The sequence below is a fragment of the Pavona decussata genome, unplaced genomic scaffold (assembly GCF_977016875.1).
Source record: "Pavona decussata unplaced genomic scaffold, jaPavDecu1.1 SCAFFOLD_102, whole genome shotgun sequence".
NCBI lineage: Eukaryota > Metazoa > Cnidaria > Anthozoa > Scleractinia > Agariciidae > Pavona > Pavona decussata.
In genome coordinates this window covers 5,261,325-5,274,726 of record NW_028145517.1, presented here as the reverse complement: position 1 = coordinate 5,274,726, position 13,402 = coordinate 5,261,325, and the positions used below count along the sequence as shown (strand labels likewise).

Below are 13,402 nucleotides of genomic sequence, written 5' to 3'. Positions count from 1 at the left end.
CCGCCTTAATTACTGAACTCTCCAATTAAGGTGGGGCTCTACCTGAATTTGAGTGAAATTTGAAGAGGTTTTAAGAATGGATAGAAAAAAGAAACTGATTTTTGGAACACTAACATTGGAAAGTCTGATGTTTTTCAGTTCGATCTCCAGTTTACTTACAGTCAACTCCCACTTAGCCGACACCTTACTTTTATGGCAACTTCTTACTTCACACGGGAGTGGAAGTCCTGATAAAGAACAACCAACTGCCACCATTACGTACACAAATGGTGGTCACCAAGATGTTTATGTCAGTTGAAATAACTATTGTTTTGCCTTGTTCTAGCAAGGGTTCTTTTTTATGAAGAGTTGACATTTGGTATTGTTTTTGTTTTTTATTTTTTAATTTGGTATTTGTTTCAACAATTTTTAGAGGTTAAATAAAAAAAGACACATGTCAGTTAGTACCTATCATTTATTACACTACACTAAGTTAAAGTACAAAAGAAAGGAATTCCTAAATGAAATTCACTCTTTTAATGCTGGTTCACTGCAGTTCTGTGGTAACCTTTAAAAGCATATTTGCTTCTCGCAATTTTCATTGCCTATGAAATGAGCACATTTTGCAGCTTGAAATAAATTGAACCTAGAAACATCCTGAGCTTTTCAGATTTTTCTTTGAATTGATAATTTAAAATAAGAGAAGAGGACTTCACAGGACACCACTAATTTTATTAACACACAAGCAAAGTACAGTGTATTGTAGAATACGACGAGCAGATCCCTGCACAATTTTACACCCTAAAATACTAACAATGTCTAACTTGGGGTATGCTACATGGGAGAATATTATTGTTTGCCTTCAACCAGGGAAAAATGAAAACAAAAGAACCAGTGATCAATTACATCCATTGTGCTGCCAGCAAAGATATACAAACAGCACCTGATAAGGCTATCGCTATTAATCTATTATCTTCAGTAGAATCCCAATAACTCTAACATCTTTCTAAACCAAATTCCCAGAGAAGTGGGGGAAGGGGTAGGCTCCACCTAAAAAAGGGCCACATTTTTCATCTTCATAGTATAGTATGTTATTAAAGGGTAATTTGGAAGAGTAGCAAAACAAGACTATGAACCTTTAAAAGGGTAACAGTTAAATCCAAATATTAGAAAGGGTACCAAGAACTGGGAACTCTTGGCAGAAATTGCATGAAGAGGCGGTAAGGGGTAAAAATGCTACCATTTTGGTAGAAGTTGGTTTGTGAAATGGTTAAGGGGGTTAACCTCTAGGTGTACCCTCACCATATCAAACTTTATAGAGTATCGGTATCCTTATTCCCCCCCCCCCCCCTTACAAGACCAGATGCATTTACCGCAGCATTGCTCTATCGTAGAATTTAACCTTAAAAAAAACCTCCAACTTACAACATCCCAAACAGATTTGTATCCCTTGACAGTTCAAGTTATTGTGATTCTACTGTGGATATCTTACGCAGCAAAATAGATAATTATACACTTTTAACATACATTTACTTAATCCATTAATAGCTTGGGGAGATTATTTGTTAAATATGGTTAAAATGGGGTAAGATTATTCATCAAGGTAGGCTATTATAGTGGGGAGGTGAACAATATTTTGAAAAGTTTCCTAACAGAGGGGGGGGCAATCGCTTAATGGGGGAAATAACGGCAGGATTGACAGTCTACATTCTAAATAACAAACACATAAGAATACACTTTTGCTATAATATACTGGGTACTTAAAATAGTGTTAACTTATATGGTATTAAAATAATATAAACACTACTACACAGGGGCTGTGAGGGACATGTACAAGATAATTTCTTCCCTTAAAATTCAAAATCTGTATAAGTTACTGCAAGCTTGCATTTGTAAGTTAGTCTGACAGGAATTAAACATGGCAAGGCACAACTAAAATTGTTATTTATATTACTTAGCTGAATCTTGTTTTACCACTTGGAGCATTTAGTTAAGGTCACAGGCATTGGAAAGCTGATAGATACTATTCCAGGATTAAATACTACAAAACAACATTCAAAAGAGCATTTTCTGGACGTGTGTCTTCCAATCAACCCACACACAAAAAGGGTAACAATGTAAAATAATTAGCTTTTTTTACCAGTCATGTACAGGTGTAGAAAAAACAAAAATGGTAATAAAAAAACCCTAAATTGTCAAACTTTGGTCATTAATGTGCACTGATGATGTTTTGCTTGGTGAAAGTAAAAATATATTCTGAAATCCAGCTATTTCAAGGAACATTATGAGCCAAGACCAAATGGTGGTCTGTATGGAAAGTTGTGAATCTGACAAAATGTGGTCTTGTGACAGAATGAAAAAATAAAACATACCAATGGTAGATGGCCTTATTATTATCTTTTCTGTGTGAATAAGGGAGCATTGACTTAGATGAATCATGTTCTTAAAGAGCCCATGTCACAAGGGCTGTTGCCTGTTCTCATATAGGCTTAAAATTGTGAGATCGACAACACTAATTTATTGAGCCAGTGGTAGTCTTTGAATTGCAATCCAACCCTCCGAGTTAAATATTATCTTTGGTGGCCCATTGGCCACTGAGTCTTCAGGTTTAGTTGTAAGGTGGATAATTCTTGGCTGAGGTTGTCATTACCTAAATTTTAGTTGTCATAGCACCCAAAACGCTTACTATTTGGAGGGTTGTATTGCACAGAGAATGATGATACAGTTCAATCTATCCAGGTGACTACTCTATTAGGTAACCATCTTTACAAAATCCTGCTTCAATCAGTTCTTTTCCATATCCTGGGGGTTTTAGTTTCTCAAAAGATTCACTGTATAGGATACATGCTACAAGTTTAACCTTGAAGTAAACTGGTCATATTGGGCAAATAAACCAAATAAGGCTACCAATATTATTAAGAGTGAAGTTAAAAAAAATCAGTTTCATATTCAACAAAAAATCTATCCAAATGAGATGTGTGAAACTCCACCAGGCGGTGCACGGACTTTAACAGACGTGTGAGATTTGTCCTCTGCACTTGAGCCATGGCCAGTGATGATATCATCTCCTCTTCGTGGAGGTGGTTTAGCTGGTGCTGTTGGTTCCTCAAACACATGTGACTTTTGCCGAGCTTCTTGATGAGGGTTAACTACATGTGGCTTCCTTGGTTCAGGCTCAAAGGAAGGTTTTGGCACAGGCTGGGTTGGCTCGCCAAACACACTGGACTGTTGTCGTCTTTGTTGGCTTTCTTTATGGTGGGTAGCACCTGGTTCTGGAGCAGGGGCATCAGAGGCAAAAACATTAGATCTGTTTCGTGCAACTTGGCACTGGTTCACTTCTCTCCTTGTAGGCTCTGGCTGAGGGTTGGATTCATTGCCAAACAAACTGATTGAAGTTTTGCCTCCAGGAGGTGCCAGCACTCTGCAACAGACATACAAAATAAGTCATCTTCATTGAAGTGTATATGACAGATGAGATTTCCTTGATTGATCACATGTTCTTGTTGTTCTCATATGAAAATTAGAAAAATTACTTAGGTGTATAACAGTGTCAAATTTCCCTTCTGGTTGGGTACAATACCAAGCAAGATGGGAGACAGGGGCTGTGACGTCAAAGTTTCTCTTTTCTCAGTTTTTTCATTCTGAATATTCAACAATCCCATTCACATTTTCATCCGCACAGTTTTATTCCTCTGCATACGAAAAACAACTGAGAAATTAAAAAATCTTACGACTAGTATTCTTGTAGTATTGTAACCAACCAGAAGCGGAATTTGACACTTTTAGTGGCTCAAATGTAGGGAAGAAAAATTGATAAGGAGTTTTGTTTTCAATTTTCAAATGAGAACAGCATGAAGATTTGATCAGGCAAATAAAACAATTCTGACACACAATTTAACATCTCCATGAGATACGGCCTGGACAAGAACGGACGGTGCCCAACAGAAACGATACAGGCATGAGATCAACAGGTCAATAGATGCAACTCTCCCCAAAGACTTATTTAAATGAAAATGAATAAAAAAAGTGCTTTTAACAGGCTACAGTAGGTTGTCCCTTTTTCTGTGAATCTCAATTTATTAAAAGGCAGATGTGGAACACGCCAACTAATAAAAACTTATTACTATCACTCAAAGATTACATTTTTCTGGAAGATATAAAGATCTAGGTTGCAGTGAGCAACATATTAATCAGTACTCAGCAGACAAGTACTAAAAATTTACTCACAATTAAATGAATAGCACTAGTCAAAAATTCCTTCTAAACCACACTAATTCCTATGACAACTTTCCACTATTGTTATATTTTAACCTCCTGTTTTCTATTCAAAAGATGTTTTCTTCAATTAGAGAATATGAAAATGAAGGGAAAAGTAGAGAACAGCTTTTCAAAGATTTAAGAGCATTATTTCATTTTGAACTTGACTATGACACTTCAATCTAATTTCATTTTTAAAATTTCAATTTCAAAATTTATTTTCTATTACACTTGTACATAGGTACAGAAGACAGCTGTTACTTTTGCACTATGGAAAATAAATATAATATGAAGTATGATGACAGGCCATTGGAAAAACAAAACAAATATCACATACCCTCGACGACACAAATATGCTAGTGTCGGCATGAATAAATCACTTTCACTTTGCAGTAAAATTATGTATTCAATGTCTCTAAATATCATACTCCAGTTCAGTAGATTAAAGTAAGGGACGTTTGTGGGAAATGTCAAAATATTGTGATATCAAATTACTGTAACTTTTTTTATTGACTTAATTCTCTTATCTGTGGCTACATCAACTTTTATACTGATAAATTTGATGCACTCAAAAAGCAACTTCCTATGCAAAACACGCTTTGAGTGAGCAAATATTAAGTTTCCCGTGAAAAACACTTTTCAAGCGCAATATTTAGCAGCCACTTTAGTGGTTCCTTGTTAAATACAGCTGCGTCACACTTAGGAATATATTTTCTACATGTGATAAACAGAAGTTAACCTTGTTCAGCAATGGTTCAGCATTATATTGCAAGAACTTCATAACAGAAGATTTTCTTCAAACACAAAAATGACTACCTAATGATTTGATATGAGATTGTTGGTATTAGCAATTTTTACACCTGAATATAAGTCATTAACTCTGTTTTAATTTTTCAAGATTGTTATCATATTGTCTAGAGAGTTAAATAGCAAAAGCCACACCGAGTCACCAATAAATCCCTGTTTTTATAAAAAGCAGTTAATGAGTTTAAATTGTTCAGTTTGTGTGTCCATGTGATATGAAATGACAATGACTCAATTGTTACAGCAGGTATTCCTCTCTTGTGTAATTCCATAGAACAAGCAAGCAATTTATGTATTTGCTTCTCCTTGCCCACAGCAGTCACACATCGGTGTCTAAAATCACACTCACACACACTGGCCAATTAAAGTTCTTTTTGTGAACATTTCATATCTTTACAGCCCTCAAGTTAAAACTGGCAAGGTGTAACATATATCAACCGCCCTTGACAAAAGCCCGTCACATGAATCGCCATGATTATTTAAATGCAACTGTCCCTTGGGCATTTGGAGTTAATGCAAATAATTGATTATAAAGTGTTAATATTTAGCAAGATCAAGAAAATAAGAAGACAATCCAGCTGAAAAGCACAGGTGTGTTAAATACTGACTGCGTCCACTGTGAAATAAACAATATTTCGTCAAATTTGGCTTTACGTTGTACATAATTTATGGCTGCGTGGTCGACCCTAATTACAAATTCACGCGGAATAAAAATTTTCTGCCATAGTGCACAAGACACTGAAGTAAATTTATGAGATAAATTCAAAAGATAAGACTAAATGTTTAGAGATTGTGAAATGAAGCGAAATATTTATGTCTGAGAATGCCAAAAATTGATTTTCGGCATTGAATACAAAGCGATCTATTCAATTTGAGTACATGGGCGAAACAGCGTGGAAGAAATAAACGCGGAAAGATTGACTCGCATAAGTGCAGTACAACGAAATATATTATCGAAACGACAAGATGGATATTAAAAAGCGTTTTGAACGTTTTAAATAGATTGGAAAGGGTCATACTCTCGGTAATTTAAGGTCTCAAAGTACAACAAAAGACAAACTGAATTTACATGAAGGACATAACGACTTCATCCACTCTTGTTTAGTAAAATACACTCGTGCTGCAATAAACCTCAAGACGTAGAACATACAAGATTCGTATAAACTTACCGTGAACGACATTTAAGGGAACGAAAGGCGGTTTAGTTTGAAACATTTAGTCACAGAGAAAACGACACGCAAAAAGGTCGAAATAATCTTGAACGACATTTCGACAACGAATTTGTCTGCTTTACCAAAAGCGCGCAAAATGAGCTAAAGACAACTTACTTTGTGGAAATGTTAGTTGAGTCCGTAACACCGATTTGATTTTGGGTACTTGTCATGACTTCTTGTTTAGATAAACTGAGCTTTTACACTCCGCAGCGAAGCGTTTAAAATCTCCCTCGCAAACTCGACTGCACGAAGCCCGGTGATACAAAATTTATGACAGGAAGTACAGGACAATGACAACAAGATTCCCGGATGGAAAAACCCACTGGAACTCACTGGAAAAAGATTTCAAATGGCTTTTTTATTTCCCTCTGCGTTTCTGATTGGTCCGTTTGCTAGCAGTTGGAAATTTCTCGTTGTTTGATTGGTCGATGCGAAAAGATTGACTTCTAAGGAGCCGCATGGTCGCAAGGTTTCTTCTTTCGGCGGGATTTTTATTGTTTGTGTGGGAAATAGCGCTGAAAAGTTTTATTTTTGGTTTCGACTGACTCTTAACCTTGGAATTTCTCGCTCAATCGGACGATTTTAACTTTTAAAATGGGAGCTGAGTGTGGTTTTCAAACGAAGCAACAGCTGAACGAGTGTATGTTGCGTTTTCCTTGGTCCGAGCACCCTCTTCCTCCTGTTCACAGAGCTTGTAGAGACGGTGACATTCTTAGTTTAACTTATTTAACCGTTCAAGGAGACAGACGGGAAGTTTTTCGCTCAATAAATGAGCGAGATCAATTCTTGATGTGGACCCCAGCCCACTGGGCAGCCTACTTTGGAAAGGTAAGCTGAGTTTCGTGGATAGAAATGGCGATAACATAGTTGTACAGCCAAAGCAATGGAACATGAAAAGTCATTTCAGTGGATCATAAACAACAACAAGTATTTTCTTTTTCTATGAACTCGACTCGTTGGTCAAATTTGCGCTCCAAGTAAAGAGAGGGGATTAAAAAGCCGGGGTTGTTTTACTTGAACTTTAGCGAAGTTGTTAGCTTATTTGTCCATACTCTGTCAAACTTTTTTAGAAAGATTGTTTTCTTTGTGGATTTGTCGCATGGTCATGGAACGAGCGAGCGTGTAATCTAAAGCTCAACAAACGCTCAATTTTTTTTTTCCAACTGTGTATAGGAAGGATCTAAGACACAGAGGAGTATAGAAAAACATAATATTTAATCTCTATATCGTTTGAGGCAGTTGAAATGTCGATCATAATGTTTCGTGACTTTTCGCAAAGTCGACAAGCGTGATCGATCTTCTAGCTTAGAATTTAGTCATGCTTCTGGCGCTAATTTTGTTAGAAACGTTCGTCTTTTAATGGAGTGTTTTAAGGAAGGGATGAACCGCTAAGAAATGAACAAAACCAGTCAAAACATTCTTTGTTGCTGAGGTGCCAAATGCTGTTATGTTTTTGTTATAGTCCTCTTCTTTTGTTTTAGTGATTACACGAGGCCTTGTCCACACCAATGTGAAACATAAACTAGTTTATGAAAACAAACTTTTGAATATGGATCGTTGTGGACAGGGCCTGAGATTATGTATTCGAAATTAGTTTTTTAAATTGTTTACCCTATACAGCTTTCGAGTAAGGACGCTCAGGCCATCTTTATTGTACTGAGGTACTCCGACTCTTAGAGTAACAGTAGATTCTAACCTGGTAGCGTCATCACTCTCAAATGCCCCGACAGTGAAATAAGTTATAGGGAGAACTGAACCCAAAGGCAAAAGAGAGCAGGAGGCAAACACAATAGGCTATTTCCATGATGGCATTACTTAAATTTTGTAATTCCAGTGAGGTTTACATCTACATCGACATTGGTAACTGGCAAACGTTTCCCATCTCGCCAGTAATGTAGGTTCTTGTGCAAAGTATAAAAATCGATAAACAGGCAAGGACCTTCAATAACAGTGCAGTGCACAGTGACCTTACATGTGAAAATATAGATAAGAAAACGAAAAGAAAAACTATCAATCAAATGCTAGAAAGTTGACACAACGGGCTGGCTTAAAATCCCACTCTGTCTCTGTCTATATGATGCTGCTTGGTAAAGTAATCCAGTTGCTTATTGATTTGGGGGAAAAGCTATTAGCGTACACATTTCCTTTTGCTCTAGGTTTTATAAGGCCCGACTGGCACCTTGTGTTGTAAGTGTGTACTGTTTAAATAATGAAAACTGTAATTTACATTTTAGAAAGTTAAAAAACTGAAGGATTTCTGGTAGTTGTAATAAAATTACACCATCGTGAAAAATTATGGCCTGTTGTGTGCAGAGTTAACCTTCGCTGTTGGAGGGGGGGGGGGGGGGGAGATGGGGGCACCGAATGGATATCTGGTGAAACAACCTCCTTCTGCCCAGGTCATTCAAAATTTGCAGGGGTATACAGGTGCATGGGAAATACTCCTGAATAAGACAGAGATTGAAGTGTATGTGTGTGATAACCCAGGCAAAATATTACTAGTAATAATAAGTATTCCAACCTGGGACTATAGTCATTACATTATGTTTTTTAGATTGATTGTGTTAAGCGCCTTGTTGAGTGTGGTTTGAACATTGATGTTTGTGAAGGAAGGTTTGAGCAGTCTCCAACACATCTTGCAGCATTTGCTGGTCATGTTGATGTCCTTCATTGGTTACTTCAGAATGATGCCTTTGCAGAAAAAGTTGTATGTATAATTTGTTTAAAATTTGTCAATAGGACATTTTCACTATGGCGTCATTTAACTACAACGGCCAGAATCTTTCTGGTTTTGGCTTTCTCATGCTAATTAGAGCTATTGTTCTTTGCTGTCTACTGGGATTACGAAATTTGAATTTGAAAAGGAAAGCAAAATGAATTCTGGTAGTTGTAATAAAATGACACCATCATGAAAATGGCCTATATACTAGTAGTAGTTCATTGTGTCAAAAGTTGACATTTTTACATAATTTAGACATTGAACAAGTAATTTGGCATCCAGTACAACACATATCCCTTTGTACTTTGAATGAACATGCAGTGTAACCCATACTCTGTAAGAGGGAAAAGGTTGTGGTATTTTGGGTGTTTCTAGTAATTTTGGGCTGGTGATGCAACATTCATTTATATATATTATTGATGAAATTATGGACGCATGCCAAACAAAGATGATCTGAACATTATCATTAGTCTTTAATGTATCATGGTATGATCTAAGGCCTCCGCGCCACTTTTCTTTTCATCTTTTTTGTAACTTGTGTGTGGTGAATTAAGTAAATGCAACAATAAACCTTGAAGAGGAGTAATTGGGATAAACTTCAAGAGCTTCAATTTTCAAGTTTATCCAAATGCAGCGATCCATTTCAATTTAAATTGGCCCCTTTCTTTTAATTTGGCGCCCAAGATGTAATGAAAAAGAAAATATTGAATAATTAGTAATCACAACTTGCTGTCATTGGTCATAACTGGGTGAGTAAGGCACTTTCTATTTGTCAGAACTGGGTTGCCGGGCTGGTAAGCTTGTAAATGGAATATGCCAGTTTGAAGGACTGGTTGTATACTAATTCTTCAAATTCCTTCAGAATTATGTAAATAATTTTGTGTGCAATTTTGAAATAAAAAACTGTCACACAACCCCATAAGACAATAGGGAAATTATTGGGAAATTAGCGTATCAAGTACATGTACTGTATTTATACATGTATGTATTTTTCTATGTATCATTGAGCTGCAGTGATATCCTCTGTTTTGGTAAGTCTAAATAACAGGCTATAATTATAAGTCAGAATAACAAAATGTACGGCAACTGAGATCGTAACATTGTTTGATCCCACAGGACAGCCTAGGAGAAACACCAGTGCACAAGGCGGCGCGAGGAGGGAACATGCAATGTCTGAGGTTATTGCAGGCATTTGGAACCCCTTTAAGGTATGGAGAAACAAGTCACAGCCACTAGTGTTTGTGCAGGTTAGAAATGCTGAAGAAAGTATATGAGTATCAGGCGTGTAGGAGGTGGGGTTCGAGGGGTTCGAATGAACCCCCTTTGAAGATCAATAATGGTGGAAGAAAAACTTTTAAATAAAGTTCCTGTAGTCGAAATACATCAACCAAAGAAAAATATAGATATAAACCCGTTCTTTAGGCCTTATTGCAGGAAATCAGGTTTCTGGGAACCTAGATTTTCAAAAATTTTTGGGTGAGCATGCTCCCGAACCCCCTTAGTAAGAGCGCCTCCGCCGTTCACCAAGATTTGGGGCTAAACAAACACCCCTATCAAAACCTTAGCTACGCGCCTGAGTATGAAAGTTTCATTAACAACTGGTTTTTCAGATCACAGCTTGATACAATAAATATTCCAGAAGTCTAATGTTTATGATTTTCTGAGTTTTGCAATTAATCTATAGCTGCTTGATTGCAGGAACTGCAGGGTGAATTTTGTTTGACAGTTGTTTATTTCTCATCTTTCAGCACATTTAACATGTACCGCCAGACTCCCTGTGACCTCGCTTCCTCTCTCGGTTATGACCAGTGCGTTCAGTTTTTGAGAAGTCACAGTTGTGCTACAGGTAACATTTTTACATGTTTCCTGACCATGATGTACTCAGAAATAAAGATTGAAATACTGTGCAGCGTAATTAATTAATAAGAGTTTAAAGATTACAAAATCAACGCTGTTAAGAGAGTTTCAACTGTCGTCTCCTCTCGGCAATGCTGTCTTCTTCAGGGCAGCATTGCCGAAACGTCGGTTGAAATTCCTTTAACAGTGTTGATTTTATAATCTTTAAATTCTCATGCGCTCAGAAATTCTGTGCTAAAACTAGCTGAAAGGCCAGTGTTTCTGTAGCATTTTTATATTATTTTATAAACGGTGGGAATCTGTTCAAATTTCTTAACCAAACACCAGAGGGAGGGTTGTAAGTCAGAATACTCCAAAGTGCTTTATTCTACTGAAACCAGATTAAGGTTCAGCTGTGTGGGCAGTCTGTGGCTTCTATGTGACTGGATTGTACCTACCTTACTCATTAGGCTCTACCACTTTTACGTCATGTCACATCATATTGCACAGTATGTCATAGTAGTAGTATAGTCACTGTGAGCAAAAGCTCTTTTCATATGTTCACTCTGAGGTTTGCAAAGAAACGGTTTATTATGAAATCATTATTTTGAAGATTATATTTTGTATTTACTGCGGGTTTGAAGAGCTTTTGCAGACAGGCAGGTGCGTTGTTGTTCTGAATTTTGTACACTGTGGGCGCTTTGTGTTTAAAATGTCTATCACCTAATTAATTTTCCTCCACCGTAGATTAAGGGGTTAGTTAAGAAAATTGAGTGGATGCAGCACAAATGTATCTTATTAACTGTAAATCAGTTTCTGCCATACTAGATTTAATTTAATTTTTATTTAATGCATTCACCACCACTAGATTGTTAATAATAATAATTATTTTCTGTCTTTATAGAAACAAACAGTTACCCACAGTTATTTATTATTGCATAAGCCTATAAGATATTCCTAAAATGTATTTTCAGTTTCCAACCAGAGAAAATGTAAAAGGATGCTTGATGATGGAGACTGCACAGACCAAGTGAAAAGGCCCAGAAATGGTAAGTTTATTTTATTCTGAATGCATTGATGCAGTGCTTGTTGAAACACAAGGCTGTTGGCTAACACAAGCCCAGTAGCCGGGGGTGCCCAAGAAATATTATTGCTCTGGGCACCTAAGTTTTTGCAGCAGAAGCTAATATTTTCACAGGTTGGGCTTCTAACTTTTGGACTTTTGGGTTCCTTGAAGATGTTCTCAGGCAACAACCTCGAAACATATTAAAATTTAGTCTTATCAGGGGGGATATTAGTTAGATAGTAGCCATATTCTCAGAGGAGATTGAAAAGAGAGAGTAGAGAAAGAAAGAAAGCAACTGTTCAGCTTTTTTTTGTGATTAACTTTCGTTGCCACAATTCTAGCCATCTACTAGTTGTCCTTTTTGTATACAATTGGCTTGCTCACATTGACCCACCTCACTGCCTTGGTTCTAAGTTTACTGAAATACCATATCAGTTTGACAGTTAGGATAATGAGATGCTATGATTCCATAACACAATTGAATTTGTTGTTTTTTTTGGCAGGTGTGGTTCAGTATGTAGACCATGTTGAGATTCTTGGTTCAAATGCTGTAAGTCATGACCTGTATGTTTCAAATTGTACAAGTCATGAGACAAATACAACAGGCAATGTTTCCTGTCAAACTGGGTATGTTCATAACACTTTTAACAACTCAAGTAACAACTATCCATTGGTAAACAGCAATGATGTGGATATGCACTGTGACGAAGTTCAAGAAATGAACAGCAAAAGTAAATCCGGTAATCATTATTTAAACCAGCCTGTTAGGTGTTTAAAGCTTTGTGGACACTTTGTGTGAAAATGACTTCTTATGACTTGCAGAGTATTTATTCTGTAAATAAATCCGTAATTTTTGTAATATTAATTTGATCGAAAGTCACAAAAACTTGATCATAACATTTGTGTACCAAAAATAACAATCCCACGTTTATTGTGATATCATACCTTCGCTACTTTAAACTTCCATCCTGTGTCTTTTAAGTTATGAAAAGCTTCCATCCTCCCATTTAAGTTATGAAACTCAGATGCCACCTGGGTGTGTACAGTATACAACTCACTAGTTACTTTTTAAAGCCAAATGCATTGTTGAATTTTATAAAAGAGAATCTCACATTTTTCTTAAAAACTTACATGCACTTGGTAAGTCAGTTCAATTCAAGATAAGAGCCTCTTCAAGCAATTAAAATATTTTAATTACACTTGATATGCGAGCATAAATGCTGTATATGTAAATGGTATTGACCCTTTTATACATATTTTTTAATTACTGAAGAAAGTCTTGCCATTCCATCCATTGTATTATAATAATTATATAGTATAGTTTCAATACGTGTACATATAGTGAAATAGTTTCTGAAAAAAAAAATCATGTATTGTGTGTATCATTAATGGTACAATATATTACAATCGTATGTCAATAATATTGAAATTTTACAATAAAGCAAAATGCAATTGAATAATGGTCTACTTGTCAGTTGTGTTTTGTGAACACTTATTTATTTTTAAGGAATACAGCACATACAAGTA

At 36.3% G+C, this 13,402-nt stretch overlaps 2 protein-coding genes and 1 long non-coding RNA gene across 3 annotated transcripts; 2 read left to right on the top strand and 1 right to left on the bottom strand.

Annotated features, from left to right (window-relative positions):
- The first annotated feature begins 360 nt into the window (after window positions 1-360).
- LOC146471825 (uncharacterized) lies at window positions 361-1,694 on the top strand. The gene is made up of 2 exons (XR_014866712.1): window positions 361-1,018; window positions 1,107-1,694. It is a non-coding gene; the product is annotated as an uncharacterized LOC146471825 (long non-coding RNA).
- Window positions 691-6,557, bottom strand: LOC146471824 (uncharacterized). The gene is made up of 2 exons (XM_085120386.1): window positions 6,369-6,557; window positions 691-3,400 (listed from the first exon to the last, which is right to left on the bottom strand). The coding sequence occupies exons 1-2, from the start codon at window positions 6,422-6,424 to the stop codon at window positions 2,941-2,943; spliced, it is 516 nt and encodes a 171-aa protein (XP_084976512.1). The 5' UTR covers window positions 6,425-6,557; the 3' UTR covers window positions 691-2,940.
- Window positions 6,558-6,698: 141 nt separating this feature from the next.
- Window positions 6,699-13,342, top strand: LOC146471823 (uncharacterized). Its single transcript, XM_085120385.1, has 6 exons — window positions 6,699-7,082; window positions 8,809-8,961; window positions 10,090-10,181; window positions 10,722-10,819; window positions 11,784-11,858; window positions 12,379-13,342. Exons 1-6 carry the CDS (start codon window positions 6,849-6,851, stop codon window positions 12,672-12,674), a joined length of 948 nt encoding a protein of 315 aa, XP_084976511.1. The 5' UTR covers window positions 6,699-6,848; the 3' UTR covers window positions 12,675-13,342.
- Window positions 13,343-13,402: the final 60 nt, after the last annotated feature.

What these genes read in the sequence shown, in the direction of transcription:
- LOC146471824 (XM_085120386.1), bottom strand. Translation starts at nt 6,424, where the DNA reads ATGACAAGTACCCAAAATCAAATCGGTGTTACGGACTCAACTAACATT. An exon ending in TCAACTAACATTTCCACAAA is followed by an intron (nt 3,401 to 6,368) that starts GTAAGTTGTCTT and finishes TGTCTGTTGCAG; the next exon opens with AGTGCTGGCACCTCCTGGAG.
- LOC146471823 (XM_085120385.1), top strand. Translation starts at nt 6,849, where the DNA reads ATGGGAGCTGAGTGTGGTTTTCAAACGAAGCAACAGCTGAACGAGTGT. An exon ending in AAGTCACAGTTGTGCTACAG is followed by an intron (nt 10,820 to 11,783) that starts GTAACATTTTTA and finishes ATGTATTTTCAG; the next exon opens with TTTCCAACCAGAGAAAATGT. An exon ending in AGTGAAAAGGCCCAGAAATG is followed by an intron (nt 11,859 to 12,378) that starts GTAAGTTTATTT and finishes TTTTTTTGGCAG; the next exon opens with GTGTGGTTCAGTATGTAGAC.